The sequence below is a fragment of the Drosophila kikkawai genome, chromosome 3R (assembly GCF_030179895.1).
Source record: "Drosophila kikkawai strain 14028-0561.14 chromosome 3R, DkikHiC1v2, whole genome shotgun sequence".
In the NCBI taxonomy this organism is placed as follows: domain Eukaryota; kingdom Metazoa; phylum Arthropoda; class Insecta; order Diptera; family Drosophilidae; genus Drosophila; species Drosophila kikkawai.
In genome coordinates, this window is record NC_091731.1 from 32,672,562 (window position 1) to 32,687,643 (window position 15,082).

Sequence of the window (15,082 nt, forward strand, 5' to 3'; positions counted from 1 at the left end):
CCATACAGCCTGACCCTGCCTTCTAATTAGCGCAGGATTGCAATAAAGGGAATTTGCCCTGGCTAAAATGTATGTTGCCGTTTTGCTTTACAGAAACTTTGCCGCCGATTTGCCCCTGTGTCCCTGCACCCTTGACCAGGCGGTCCTGGACAAAGGACGCTTCCGGCCGGATCGTGAGTGCGACAAGGACTCGAATCCCAGCTGCCTGCGGCATCGCGGAGCCATCCATTGTGTGGTCAGTGGAACGCCAGTGTAAGTATCTGCAAACAAGTATTGTTTTCTAAACCTTGTTTGTAAGTATTTAATTTTAATGTTTACTTCTATCTTTTAGTGCCCAAGGAGCTGAACAGCAGTGCTGCTATGATCGTTATGGCTTCTTGATGCTGACCTACGACCAGATGTGGGGCTCTCGTCCTCGTCGCGTTCACAATCTGGGCAAGATGCCCTGGAACGAGGCCAGCAAGGTGCCTTCCCTGTCCATGTGGTTCCATGACATGCGTCCCTTCTACTCCTGCTGCTATTGGCAAGAGGAACAGGCTGTTGGCTGCGAAACCTATCGCTTTGAGCGTCGTCCTTCGCAGGATTGCGTGGCCTATCAGGCGCCTGGAATTGCCGGCGTCTTTGGAGATCCTCACTTTGTGACCTTTGACGGAACGGCATACACCTTTAACGGATTGGGAGAATTTGTACTGGCGCGCAGTGTTGACGAGAGCAACAAGTTCGAGATCCAGGGACGATTCCAACAGCTGCCGAATAATTATTACGGCGAGGTGAAGGCCACTCAGCTGACGGCGATGGCTATGCGAGGTAATACCACCACCACAATTGAGGTGCGTCTGCGTCCTCTGCACGCCCGCTGGCGCTATCGCCTGGATGTCCTGGCCGACGGTCGTCGGGTCTATTTCGATCGGGAGAGCTTGAAGTTCCAGCACTTTGACGGAGTCACCGTGTACACCCCCACTTACCTGCTCAATCAGTCCCAGGTTGTGGTGCAGTTCGACGCAGGCATCGGCGTGGAGGTGGTCGAGAATGAGGGTTTCATGACCGGTCGCGTTTTCCTGCCCTGGAAGTTTATAGTGAGTGTTTTGGCTCCTTTAATTTATGTAAATTTTCTTAAACGTTATTTTATTTATAAATTCAATCTAGAATAAAACGGCTGGTCTCTTTGGAAACTGGAGCTTTAACAAGCTGGATGACTTCATGCTACCCAATGGTCAAGTGGCCACTCTGAACCTGAACGATCTCCGCAGCATTCACACCAACTTTGGCATCAAATGGATGCTTACAGATCGCGAGGTTCCTGGCGTGGGAGCTGCCCTCTTCACCCGCGAATTTGGAAGGATGTCCAGCTACTATGCGAATGCCACCTTCCTGCCGAACTATGTCCTAGATCCGGCGGACTTCCTGCCTGCCAATCGTACTTACGATCTGGAGAGAGCCGAGGAATTGTGCGGAGAGTGCTTGCAGTGCCAGTACGACTATGCCATGACCCTTAATCGAGATTTGGCGCACTTTACCAAGAATTACTATGACACTATAGTTAATATGCAATCGGAGAATTCAAAGTGAGTTGCAAAATAGAAAAATTAAGTTAAATTATAAAATGTAAATGCTGTTTAAGTATTTACTAAAAGTAAAATTGTTTATTTACTTTATAATTTAATATTTTACCTCAACAGACCTGTTATATCCTGTGGTGTGCTACAAACTCCTCGATTTGGTCGCAAGCTAAGCTTTGACTTTATGCCAGGAGCCAAGGTGTCCTTCGAGTGCAATGAGGGCTTTATTCTGGTAGGAGATCAGAGGAGAGAGTGTCTGGCCAATGGTCTTTGGAATGTTCCCGAATACGGTTATACCGAGTGTCTGCGTAAGTATTAAATTGTAAATATAATGTATAATTTTCCATTTAGAGCCAATTTTCTATTATTAAACTTTATAATAATACTCTACTGACTGACTGAATTAAATAGTGAAATTTATTCTTTGAGAAGCATTTAAATATTTCATAAATTTGATTTCTCTTCAATTTAAAAATTTCCTTTAATTAATACTCCAAAATCCAGTCAGCCAGTAGATTATCCTTTGATTTCCACCCCTAATTTTCCCGTAAAATTCCGTCCTCTGACCCTTTGCTGACCTCACGCTTCCGCTTCCGCTTTCCCCGCGCAGGTGAGGTGTACTACACGCGTCGCGTCGCTTTCATTGCAATTGGCATTATCTTCCTGGTGATCTGCCCACTGATGCTGTGCATCGTGTGCGGCGTATACCGCTACCGTCAGAAGCAGCTGAAGGAGGATCCGCAGTGGCAGATGCCCATGCTGCCCAGATCGAGGGCCAGCTCCGCAAGGAATTTGCGTACGCTGAACTATGACGATGATAGCGATACGGATGCGAGTACGCTGAAGAAAAGTAGGTCCTACGACAAAGTATATCGCACGAACGAACCATTACCAGGCAAACCGCAAATTGATTTTCCAGCTAAGAAATGGGATCTGGATGAGAACGATGAGGACGTGACCTCCTCGGAAGGTAGTGAGATTAGAAACAGCTCCAAGCTGGCCAAGGACATTTCCTACATTAATCCCAACGTAACCCACGTAACAGGTGAGAAGCCGAAGCAGTCGGGTCGCCGCTCCCTACGCTCTCCCTCCGGCACGGAGCTGGATCAGCAAGGAGAGCACGATGATCACCATCCGGATGAGGACGATGACTTCGATGAGGCGGATGTCCACGGTGGCACCATCCACCCGGCGGGCTACCACCAGCCGATGTCGCCGGAGGAGGCCGATCAGCTGCACCGCCAGCAGTACAGTCCCACCTTCAGCGGCCTAGACAGTCGCACCAGCGGGGCCAGTTCCATCAACTACACCCCGCAGCAGCAGGCGGCGGTCCAAAATCGCTTCGGAGGAGTGCCGGTCCTGCCCAGCAATACGCAGTACTTCAGCGGAACTCCCCAGGGAGTGGCCAACACCACGCCCCTGAGGACAGCGCCAACGCCGCTGACACAGGACAGTGGCCTGCCATCACCGCCGTTGGCCACCTCGCCCACTCCCTCGGTGCAGAAGTCCACGGAGGTCTAGGAGGACTCATCCGAAGAACATCGCCCACCTGCCCCTAGCTGCAAAGTTCAAATACTAAGAGCCACCCAACACTAATAACTAGATTTAAGAAACTTTGCCTCTTTAACTCTTTACCTGTTCGCCATGACCCCCATTAAGCAGGGCTGTGAGCAGCTCTGCCCTTAAACCCATATAAAATAGTCCCAACCGTCTATCACAATCGCAATAATTAAGCATAATCCAATCGTTAAGTCATCTAACTGTATTTAATTCGGCCCAGGTAAACCATCATCGTTTTGTATTGAATAAAACACCAAACACTTGTTTATAGTACTTTACACATTAATAATTATTGTATTTAATTTATAATAATTAATCTTGGTTCTCGTTCTCTTTGCAGGCCGTTTTGATAATGCCAATTGTTACATGAAAGTTGACACTTCGCAGAGTTTAATTTAATTTTAATGAAAGGCTTGTCAATTTTCTGTAATAATTTGCATAAACCGGCTAAACGCCTTAGTAATTGCACTAGATAGCATTTTAATTGAAGACAAAACAATTACTTTAAACAGCTTATAATTAAAATAACAGAACACAGGGAAAAGTACCATTTTTCAAGATAAATAAACTACATGTTTGAAAGTTTGTGAGGAAGAGAATTTTAATAAAACTGAGTTCATGACAAAATAACTTAAAAACTCTTCAAAAAGAGCAGAGAATAGAGACTAAAAGTTGCTTAATTTAAACCAAAGTTGCCCCCTTTTGATTACTTTAAAATGTAATCCGCAGAGAGAAGAAATCTTATATTTAAAGATTTTAATATATTATTTTTATATTATCAAATATCCCCCCCTTTGTTGTCCAGTGTATTCTCCTCAATGCAACGGCAGTGCAAACACGAATTACATGAAATTTATAACGAAGCAATAAGACCGAAGCCAGAGACATTAATCTTCGACTGTCACTTGGTTTTTTTTAAGCAGTGTCTCATTGTTGTTTTTTTTTTCTGCTGTTGCTACTGCCACGCCCATTCGCTCCACCTACGCCCATCCACTGAGGAGAAATGTATTGTGTGCATTACGCCAATGTCAATCAATCTTGAGCAAATTGATGGACAAGTTGCCGTTACTTATGTCTGCTTGTCCGCTGTTGCTGCTGCTGCTGCTGCTGAATCCTTCGTCCTTTCCATCAATGTGCCAGTATATGCAGCGTTTGTCTATCCGGGAATAGAACCAAACAACAATGCCAGGACGAAACGAGCTCGAAAACTAGGCGACTATGTAGTTTTGAGCCTCGAGGGGTTAAGGTGCGGCGTATAGGAGGAGTGGACTGGTGGATGGCTAGATGGATGGCCTAGTTGGTGGCTTAATCTATGAACAGCAGAGGTAGCAGAGAGGTATCTTCCTCAGAAACTACAAGCTACAGAAGCTAAAAATATACCTAAAGGCTTGAGGTAACAGAGAGACAATGGCTTGAATAAAATGGAATTGTGGTTTGATTTATAAATCAGTGTGAAAGAAAATTTTTATAATATAATTAAAAACCAATATATTAAATTTTAGAGAAGGGAATTTAAAGAACATATTTCCCAGGACCTTAATGTTAGATATTTATTTAGATTATTATTTATTTTCCTTTGCAAACCTTTGCAGGACACGAGGAACAATCAGCCCGAGTGGCAAGCATCTCTCTTGGCCTGGTACTGCTCATTCTGATTCCTAGCCTGCTGCTTCTGGTTTGTGGAGCGAGTTATTGGATTCGCGAACGAATCGCACGGGAGGAAGAGGAGGCTGCCCAGGCTTTGTTGCCCAAATCCAAGTGGCAGAAGTCGAAACAACATGTAATTTGATTAGCACATTGATTAGCTGGCGCAGACGTGCGATCGTGGGCTGAATAAGGAATCGCAGGACGCGAATTTCCAACCTCAGAAGTAATTACAGAATTTCATTTTCAAAGAGACGACACGCATCAAAACTTTATTTATTAACCTCAAAATAAAATGAATAAAAAACAAGCTGAAATTGAAGGGATCCTTTAATGAAAGGAGCTTTTAAGTAAATGGAAATAAACTTACCTTTAAATTTAAACCACAAAAAGCTAAATAAAATGATTAAAATTAAGGCAATTATCAACATCAACATTTCAGGGTTCAATGAAATATTTTTATTTGCTTCTGCATATGTTTATCTTGCATTTTACTCTTGGGTTACAGTTACATATTGATTCACTTTAACATATTTAACATTTATATACTCCATTTCGTGTACCGATGAAGACGGACAGGAGGGGCAGAGAGTGGGCTCAGATGGGGGCTTAGTTAGCTTAGCACTTAACATGTCTTACAGTACAAGTAATTAACTTAGATTTAACACTCAACACCACTTTAGACCAACGGAAAACAAATCGAGTCTTAAGCTACGCTTGCCTTAGAAGAACATTCAGCTGAACAGTTGGATACACTTTATGAATTAATTGTATTTACGTTTTTAGAGTATTTGCATCTGTGCACATTGATATTGCTATGGATATATCTATATTTATATAGGTATGTACTTAACCAAAGTCCATGATTTCGGAGAGAGACCTCCGGTGTGATGGCTTAAGAACTATAAAGCTATTTTTCAGTTAGAGTAAAGTAGAGATTTGTCCTTCGTAACGATGCCCATAGATCAATGGAAACTTGAACGATGCCTGGAGAGTTCTTCAATATATATATGCATTTATATACGATTGCTTAGCCTATAGTACTATATTCTGGATGCCTTGGACTGTAGAACATATATATATCCATGTAAATACTTGTATTTTGGTTGTGTGTGACTTTCGGTTGTACATTTGTATATCGGGTTTACTTTGGTGCAGTTTTGGGTTTGCTAACAATTTTGTCATTGGTTTATTTACTGGTCGATAGCCCTGTATAGAAGTTGACGAACCCAATAACATCTAGATGTATACATTATATATCTGTGTTTATTTTACGTTCTTTTTGGTTTGGTTTATCCTTTGGTGCCTTGTGGTTATGCTAATTTACGTTTACGGCTTAATTAAGTTGTCCCAAAAGTTGAGAGTGGTTTAGTTAGAATATTTGCCTTACATTGTTTTGCTCGTCGATTTTTTTTTACAGTTCAAGTGAGTGCCTTTGCCTCTCTCGATTAGATTTAGTTACACGAAAAAGTTCAGCCTAAGAAACCATCACAAAGTAGGATCATAATAAATACATATTAACAAATTACACGCTCATTCTTTACACAATAGTACGCACACACATCTACAAGGATATCGCAAACACACTTAGATAGTTTAAACATTTTTACAGGATAATCCACAGGCTGCAACGAGAAAACAATTTAGAGTGATTTTAGTGGGAATGCTCGAACGCAAAATGGGAAATATAAATACTCTTATGTCGGTCACGAACTGACCCAACATTAAATGAGGTTATTCTCTACACAGAGGGAAAATACGTAATGAAGACAGAAATATGGAGAATATATTATTAAGGTAATTTAGTAACTAATTTAGTTGGAAAAATAAATGAATCTCAACTATTTTTATTTTAAAAAACAGTAAACTAATCCTTCTAGAACTCCTCTTATCTTTGCACATTTAAAAAGCATGTTTATATATATTAACTTTAATGTTATATTAAACATTGAATTATTTAAAAAACAATCCTAAATTTTTTGCAAGCTGTAAAACAGAGCTGGGGAAATCAGAGCTCTGTTTGTGTTTGCCTAAGCGTTTGGCTCCCGTGAGCACGCAATTCAATTTAACCCTTCACGCCCAATTACGCCGTAAAGCCGGGACACGGATATGGGCCAGGATCGCCGGAGAGAACAGAAAAGGACGGAAGGAGACGGGACAGGACACACGAGTTGGAAACAGTGTCAATGTCAAAAGTTGGACTTTGGCCATGTGGAAACGGAACGGAACAAGAAACTTGGCTTGCCTTTTTTTCGACGGACTCGTATTTGTTATGCCAACTGCGTGCCGGTTGAGGGGCAGTTTCCAGGGGTCGTCGTGGGTGCGCCTGAAAACAAGCCACAAAACAGTCCAACTACAAAGGCGCAAACAACTTTTGATTGCCAAAAAAAAGTATATATAGTCCTACCTATGTCGGCAGCCTTTGTTTGGGAATTTTCAAAATTTCAATCACGTAAGCAATTCCCTACCCCAACAACCAGTAAAAAAATAAGTAAAGTTTAAATGTCTACCAGAAAAACGATTATTTATGGCATTAGTGGAGCCAGTTTTATGGCTCCCGGCAGTTTTGATCTTTGCATTTGCGGTTTGGCAAGTTTCGAGTTGCAATTTAGAGGCTGACCATAAAAAACCTGCACTTGCAAAATGCATTGCAGACTTTTCTTTTTGGCAAGACACCTTGTTTTTCACGAAGAAAACAAGGGCAATCTGTGCCTTTAAGTAGATTAAATATAGCTGAAAATGTAATTAAATTAATATAACTCTTATTTGCTGAAATCCTATTTAATTGCTGGGTATTCTAAGCTTTTCTTTAAATTATAAAACCCCCCATTAATGGTTGTGGTAGCTGAAAATGAATAAATGCATCGATGGTATCAAATGGCTGTCGATAGTAATTGCACATGCATGTTAGCCCCGTAGCTGCTGTCAGCATCCTGTCCCCTCCCCTTATCCTTGCCCAGATCCTGCTGACACGCTAAGCAATTTAACAATTTTACAGACAATTAAACAGCAACATGCTACGAGTCCTTGGCTGTCCTTCGGCCGAGCTGTCATTGAATCGACTACGACCACGACGACAAAATGGCTAAAATGTACTTGCATCTAATGCTCTTCCTCCGTCTCCGTCTCCTTCTCCCTCTCCCCTGCCACTCGGCACATAAAATATCGATTAGTTTAATGTGCAAAAATAGCAGCAAGTGTTTCTTTGGGGGTCATCCCCGGCCATGGCCCCTCCCAGCCCCCCGTGGCCATCACTGACAAGCGAACGGACGAACACACAGGAATTCTCAGCAAATTGAATTAAAATTGTAAATATCGGAGCATCGTTGTTGCCTGGGAACTTTATGGCCCCACAAATCAAATGCACGAAGGTGGGCCAAATGTTGTCCATACGCCCCGTGGACATAGTACACTGTACAAAAAAAGAGAATGTTTGAGTGGCAAAAAAATATGCAGAGCAAAAAGGCGGCCAAGCGGGGCAGAAAAAATTGCCACTTTAGCACCACCGCTGTCTGAAAAGTCTGAAAAGTTTACGCCTTTTGTAGAGCGGAATAAAAAAAAAAGAGCAAACTGTGTGGAAAGAACCAAAGAAAATGCGCTGGCCGCGAAAAAAAAAACCCCGCGCTCTGGGAAAATCGCAAACGGAAAATGGTTCACGGAAAGTTACCGCTATCGAAGATGCTTTTGTTTCCCTTTTTATCCGCGGCAAATTGCATTCGATTGAAAAGGAAAAACATAAACTGTGCGCTCACATCCTCGATTTGCAGCGATTGCAAAGGATATATATGGGGCTTTATATTTTCACGTTGAAAATAACAATATTTTCTGAGCTGTAAATATGCTGATACAAAATATTTTAATTAAAGCGGAAAGAAAATATTTGTAAACTTCAACCAGGTGTTGTTGAGGAATGTTTGGGAAATGCCTGGCTTACATGTTCCTGATTTTTATTATATTTTTTTTTTCAGCGGTGAATACTTTAAAAATTTTCTATGAAAAAATGTAGAGCATAGCTCATACCTTTAAAATAATGTTATGATGATTATCAAAGATTTCATTCATTTTTACAATAATATTTATAATTTTTTTGAACATCTTTTCCTCTGTTAACCAACATGGCACGACACTAAATGCATTGCACATTAATTCCTGATTCTGATGTCATAGCAAATGTCACTTCCGACTGCTCCTTATGCCACCAGATACTTCGGCTGAGAGCCCAACTGTATAAACAACGATCCAGTTCAATTTGGTATGGTAAACCAGCCTCAAATTGATTTGTTGTCTGCCACATTTAGAGGCAGACAGTGACGTGATTTGCAGTCGCGTTCTTGCAGCTGCTGAGCTGCTTGGCAAAGTTGCATCGGTATGCAAATGAATGAATCCATCGAAGTCCTCTGTATTTGCCCAGGTTCTATTTGTGGCGGCAGAGTGGGGCTTGGTAAAGGATGAAGTCAGTTAATGCTGTTGCCAAGTTGTCTGCAATGGAATGGAATGTCTCTTGTTTGCCTGTTTGCAATCATTCCAACTTTAATTGAAATTAGTGCCGATTTTTTCGATTAAGCCACGCCTTGAATGTTTTTCCAGGCAAATGTTGACAATGCCCTCTATGTATGTCGAGTCCTGGTTACTCCTGCTACATGTTTTATCCTACTGTGAGTGTCCTGCATCCATGTATCATTTATTAATAGAGCATTTGGGGCAATAAAAGTTTTTATGTCCCTGCCTTTGCCCCAAAAACTGGCAGTATGTAATCTAAATAGGAAAACTTTTACGTTGGGCACCCAAAAAACTAAGCATGCCAGAAACTTTGGCCCAAATTTCCACATTCTGACATTTTCACCAGGTGAGCAGCAGCAAAAAAGATGAGATAACTCAATGAGGGAGGAGCAGAAGCTTCCTTTGGTATGCGAGGAGTTTCTATTGAATTTATGGGGTCAACCCTTTTGATTGCACAGGGCGTATGCGTAACTCTTCTGCCAGTGCCTCATTATCGCCCTGTGCTAACGTCATCAGCATTATTACTATATAAGCGATATTATGTCGCTACTTTCCTGGGCTAGCAAAATTTTCTTTCTTTATTTTTTCCCAGTTTCCTCCCTCGGTACCCTGGGACCGAGGAGCAGAGCGAAGAAGCCTTTTGCCTCTGACATTTTGTCGTCGGCTCATCGCAATCATAATTTCCATCTTTATGAATTTTAAATGAGACAGAGAAAGAGACCTGGTCTCCTTTTCTCCCTGCAGCTGACAAACTTTGCACGCCTGTCATTGGGAATTTCAACTAAATTTTTAATAAGATGCCCGGCTTTGAGTGCCACGCCCAATTGTCGCATAAGAGTTTATGCCGTATTTAGTTGGGTAAATATTTATTTGATTGGTATTTTCTTTTTCCGCCTCGCGATCCGGATTTGTGTGTTAGCGCACAGGAAGCGGAAATTGTGCGAGGTCGATGGCAGCATCAGTATATCCATTGATGCGGAAATGTAAAGAAAAGCCGGCCTTTTATTGCCTCGGAATAAATTTGCCCCAGATAAACACACTACTATTTATCCGTCCGTCTTTCTGTCTGTCTGTTGGGGCGTATGATAAATGATTGTGAAGTGGAGCTGATGAGGCGAATGGCTCATTCAAGTTGATGGATATGAAGTGCAGGCACTGTCAGCGGTGCAATCATTAAAAATAATTACAATTCTCAAGTGTGGCCCTATGGCCAATGCATTCCCTCGCATCGAAGGTCCTTAAAGCGGGGCAACTCAGCGGAAAGTCCTTCCAAGCAAAGGCATCCACCCAGCAACATCCTGTACAAATAGGCCGGATGTGAAGAATAAATAAGACTAAATAGGAAAAATGAGGAAAATTATGAGCAGACGAAAAAAGGGAGGGAAGCGAAATGGCAAAGGAAAGGAAACAACCCAAAGGCTGGATTACTTTTGTGGGTTTCTGGACGGGAATGAGTGGAAAAAGTGCCACCAAATCAGGCAACTTTTATGGGTATTTTGTACTTTTTTTTACATCTGGCTCCAATGAATTTCAATGAGCCACCCGGGTATGGACTCGAGCTGAGATTTATTAAAAATGCCTGACCATATTTCGAGACATTTAATTAGGGAAATTTTCTGCCGCAAAAACTAATCAATGTTAATCCATTTCTAACGAGGCCCCGTTAGGAGCTCCCCCAAGAAAAACACTTATCGCTTCTGATGCCCTCTGAATGGCATCATCAAAATTCCTGTGCCTGCCAACTTCCAAGTCATCAAATTGCATGCCAACTTGTTGTTGTTGTTGCCCCTGGCATTTAACGATAATGTGCCCCATATCGAGGCCATAAGGAGATGTATACTGACTGTAGGATAGACAGATATATACCGAAAAATTGGGCCACCGAATTTGCCTGCAAGTATTCAGCATTCAGCATTTTTTGCTGTCCTGGCATGCCACTCACATACATGTGAATGGGTTTCTGAGGGGGCGTTTAATGCGATTTCATTACGCTTTTGTGACATTGTACATTAAGCCAAGTTTTGGCTAAAAATAGGCACAAGCGAGGGTTGCCATTGAAAATTAGATTTTTAAGGTGTTATTTATATAACAAGGGTGTAGCTTTGATAAGTAATATTATTGCTACCTAAAAATATATGAACTTAATAAAAATTTGTTTAAACCATTAAGTTACAGATAAAATTATTGAAGTAGTGCTTAAACCCTTCAAAGAAGAAATAAAAAGGATAATATAACAAAATCCAAAAATTGTATAAAGCACTCAAAAGGGAAGGTTGTTCCTACTTCTTTAGATGCCAAGTTGTATAATTATACTAAAAGTAGAGAATATCCTTATGTTATTTTAATAAATATTGTTCTATCTTCTAATTATTTTAATTATTTCAAAGTATCTCATTATTTTCTTTTATAGAGACTTTATATAGATATTTAATGTAATTTATTGGAGTTCACATTTATTGGCTAATCGTTCTCAGTTCGAAACTGCCCTCGCTTGTGGCATTTCCTTAGGAAGCCCCTATGCCATGCCTTGAGAATGTGTTCGCCGGTTTGTTCATGTCAAATATTTGTTTTCAAAATATGTGTTAAATTCTCTATGCACAGCGCCATTTTCCCGATTGCCCCCTTGCTTCCGTTGCTCCATTCTGCGGTATTTTGGCTGAAATAGAACTCTTTGCTTGCAGCAGGAGCAGCTCGGTTGGCCAAAACTTTGTAAACAAAAACACACACAGAATATATAAATGCCAGCATCAGGCAGTGGATTTTGCTGGAGGATAAAATGTGGGGGGGATGGAGCGGCGGCGGTGGGTCAGGAGCCAGGACCCAGCCAGGATTTGCTCTTTCGCTGGCTGTGCTGACAAAATCCTTTCGTGAGAACGAGATATTTATATATATGTATATATTTAACTGTTTGGCATATTATGGCTTTTATATTGAGTTGTTTTGGACTTATCTAGTTTACTGCCGAACGGATTGGGTCAAATGGGATGAAACTTGTCAAAGCTCCTCCTGGCACAAGATATTCTTTATGGCTGGCATTACAATTTGTTCAGATAAGACCAACAACACAGTGGTTCAGTGGTTCAGGCTAATTTCCAGGGGGTTCAGAGGAGATGGCCTGATAATTTGGCCTTAAAGGGGAATTTCAAGGATAATAACCATACTCCAATGACTCACTCTAGAGCTAAGAACTCAAACTTATAGGATGGAATTATAGCTTAGCTCCTTTGGGTCCTCCTTTAAGAAATGCAACACTGTAAATCACACAAACTATTCTTTACAATTTTCCCAGATAAGGCGGCAAGGTGCTAGAGGGCAGTGCTCAGGCTAATTTCCAGGAATCGGAGGACCCGGCCCGATAATGTGGCATAAATTACGTAAACGTACACGCAAGAAATGTAAATCATTTGTAAAGTGACTCGGCTAAGTGGTTGGCCTGGTTGGGTTGGCTCAAATGCCAACTGAGTGGCTGCAGATAGGAGAGCATTAACATAAATTACCTTGCACGAGGATGCGACGATCCCGGGCTCCTCTGGCTCCTGCTCCTCCTCCTTCTCCTTTCCCTTAAGACCGCAACGTGCCGGCAGCAGCAATCAGACAATGCCACACACTGGCAGACAGAGAGAGAGACGAGAGACGAGACGCACACGAGGAGACTTGGGATGCTGCAGGATGCAGGACAACACAAACACAAAGGCATAGAAATGAAGTGGTTAAGTGGTCCAAGGACCAGCAGACCCGTACATTGGACATCGGACAGACGCAGGAGTCACGCACGCAGTTTCAACTTTACAGGATGTTTCAGCAGCAGCAAGACGAATCCCTGCACATCTCCTATGTGCCTCCAGTTGCAGCTGCAGTGCCTGGTCCTGCGCCGGCGGACGAGGTACGTGACACGCTGGCATGTCCTGTCCGGTGTCCTGGTGGTGGAGGACCTCCTGCTGCTGTCGGCGTAGTCGGCTGCAGTAGCGGCGAGTCGAGGCTGCCATTCCCACTGCCACCCGCTCCCGGAGGAAGTGTACCCACTACGGCCGCAGCACTGCTGGTGGCGCGTGTCAGGAACCAGCAGTCCATGGGCGTCGGCTTGCCCTTCATGATGACCGGGCCGCGGTACTCCAAGTTGAATGAATCATCCTGATTGATCGCCAGGCAGAGGAGCCTGTAAACATGAAGGAAAACATATATTGCAGAGGACGAAAATAAGTGTCAACTGAAGAGAAATGTTTTTTTAATAACTTCTGTCAAAAGTTATCTTTTAAATTATGTTTTTTATAATATTTTGTGAGGAAGAGCAAAAAGTATGTGTCATCTGGGGGCCTTAAAACTATTTTGATTTATATTTTGTTTATTTTGCCGAGAGTTGTGCTTATGGCAACTTGAAAATTCCCCACCAGCAGTGTTTTTTTCTTTAAACAAATTTGATTTAGTTATATGTTTGGCTTTTGTAACGATTTATTATTGTCTTAGGAACAAAAAAAGATTTAATTGTTTGTTTGTTAAGCTAAAATTATGACTCAATTCCGGAAAACGTCTGAAAAAAGCTTATCTAAGTTAACAATTAAATAAAAGTATCTTGTAAAGGAAAACCTTTCAGAAAATATTCAGACTATGCAGAGATTTTCTCTAAGTGTGAGCTTTGAAGAATGTCACTGCTGGAGTGCCATCATAAATCCGAGTTATTTTCCTGGAGTCGGCTGAGTGCTTACGATGCACTCGGAATGATGCATATCTCAGGAGTAATATTTTTCCCAATCTCTTTGCCAATAAATTGCTGTCGTAATTTCTCCCCGTGCGACACTGTTGGCCAACTTTTAGATTGCATCGCAGGGTATTATGTAAATTCGCTTATTGGGCTTTATTTGCCCGCACATTTGGATGCCAGAAACGGAAGCTGAATAAAAATTTCACCAGGCTTTGTGTGTGCGGATGCATTTCCGCTTCCGCTTTGGCATTCAGCGACCGCAGCCCACATATTGTTGCATTTATGTGCACACAACATACCATACATGTATATCTGATGATTGCATACGCATTTAATTCAATTTATTCGTACCCTTTTGGGCAACACATGGCCACAATTGCATTGCCAATGACCGCCTTTTTAATTAGCGTTCAGGTGAGCTCTGATCAGGTGAAAATATTGTTGGAAAATCAGCAGCAAGTAGCACAGATACTCCCATTCAATGGACCTGGCTTAATTACACGCATTTTCCGTATGCCCTTCATATTTATTTGCATATGCGATTAAGGCAGAGGACCTGAAAAGTCTCCGCCAGACATTATTATCCCGTCATCATCTCATTGCCTTTGCGGATCCGGGATCCGGATTCGAGTCCGGATCCATGTGTGCGTTCTTAATTAATGTTTATGGCTGTGCTTAAATATTTACCCAACGCTTAATTGTCAGTCCAAATATTAAACGTGTAAATATTGCCGCCCGCAAATGGAATGAGTTGCTGAATAATTTATGCATGTGTAAATTGATATGTGCGCTGCATAAGCAAAAAGTAATTGGGAAAAGGGATAGAAAAAGGTGTAAACAATGCCCTCGATTATTATTTTAAATTTTAAACAAATTCGTTTGAGCATAGGATTTTGCATTTCATTTGGAAATTCATTTAGCACTTGTCAGTGAAGGCCTCTTTTCATAATTGATTGTAATAAGAGACAACAAAAAGCGCCGCAATGTTTGTTCAATTTAATTTTAAATTGAATTTCCATTCAACAGAAAATTAGCATATTAATTGGAAATAATTTTGTGAATCCAAAAGAAAAGCACTGTAAGCTTAAAAATGGTTTGCTGTTAGAAGGGCAATCAATAA

The 15,082-nt window shown here is 41.7% G+C and overlaps 1 protein-coding gene across 3 annotated transcripts in view; it reads left to right on the forward strand.

Moving 5' to 3' along the window:
- Positions 1-5,019, forward strand: part of mesh (sushi domain containing 2 mesh) — a 19,694-nt gene extending 14,675 nt beyond the window's left edge. Inside the window, exons 10-16 of one of the 3 annotated variants that reach the window (XM_017178588.2) lie at positions 94-252; positions 332-1,076; positions 1,147-1,565; positions 1,680-1,867; positions 2,170-2,409; positions 2,479-2,529; positions 2,605-3,408. In XM_017178588.2, coding sequence (XP_017034077.1) covers positions 94-252; positions 332-1,076; positions 1,147-1,565; positions 1,680-1,867; positions 2,170-2,409; positions 2,479-2,529; positions 2,605-3,080 — 2,278 coding nt within the window. In that variant the 3' untranslated portion in view covers positions 3,081-3,408. Of the gene's footprint in view, positions 1-93; positions 253-331; positions 1,077-1,146; positions 1,566-1,679; positions 1,868-2,169; positions 2,530-2,604; positions 3,409-4,711 lie in introns of those variants that run through there. The other 2 variants (XM_017178571.2, XM_070286542.1) reach the window with 2 other exon arrangements.
- Positions 5,020-15,082: the final 10,063 nt, after the last annotated feature.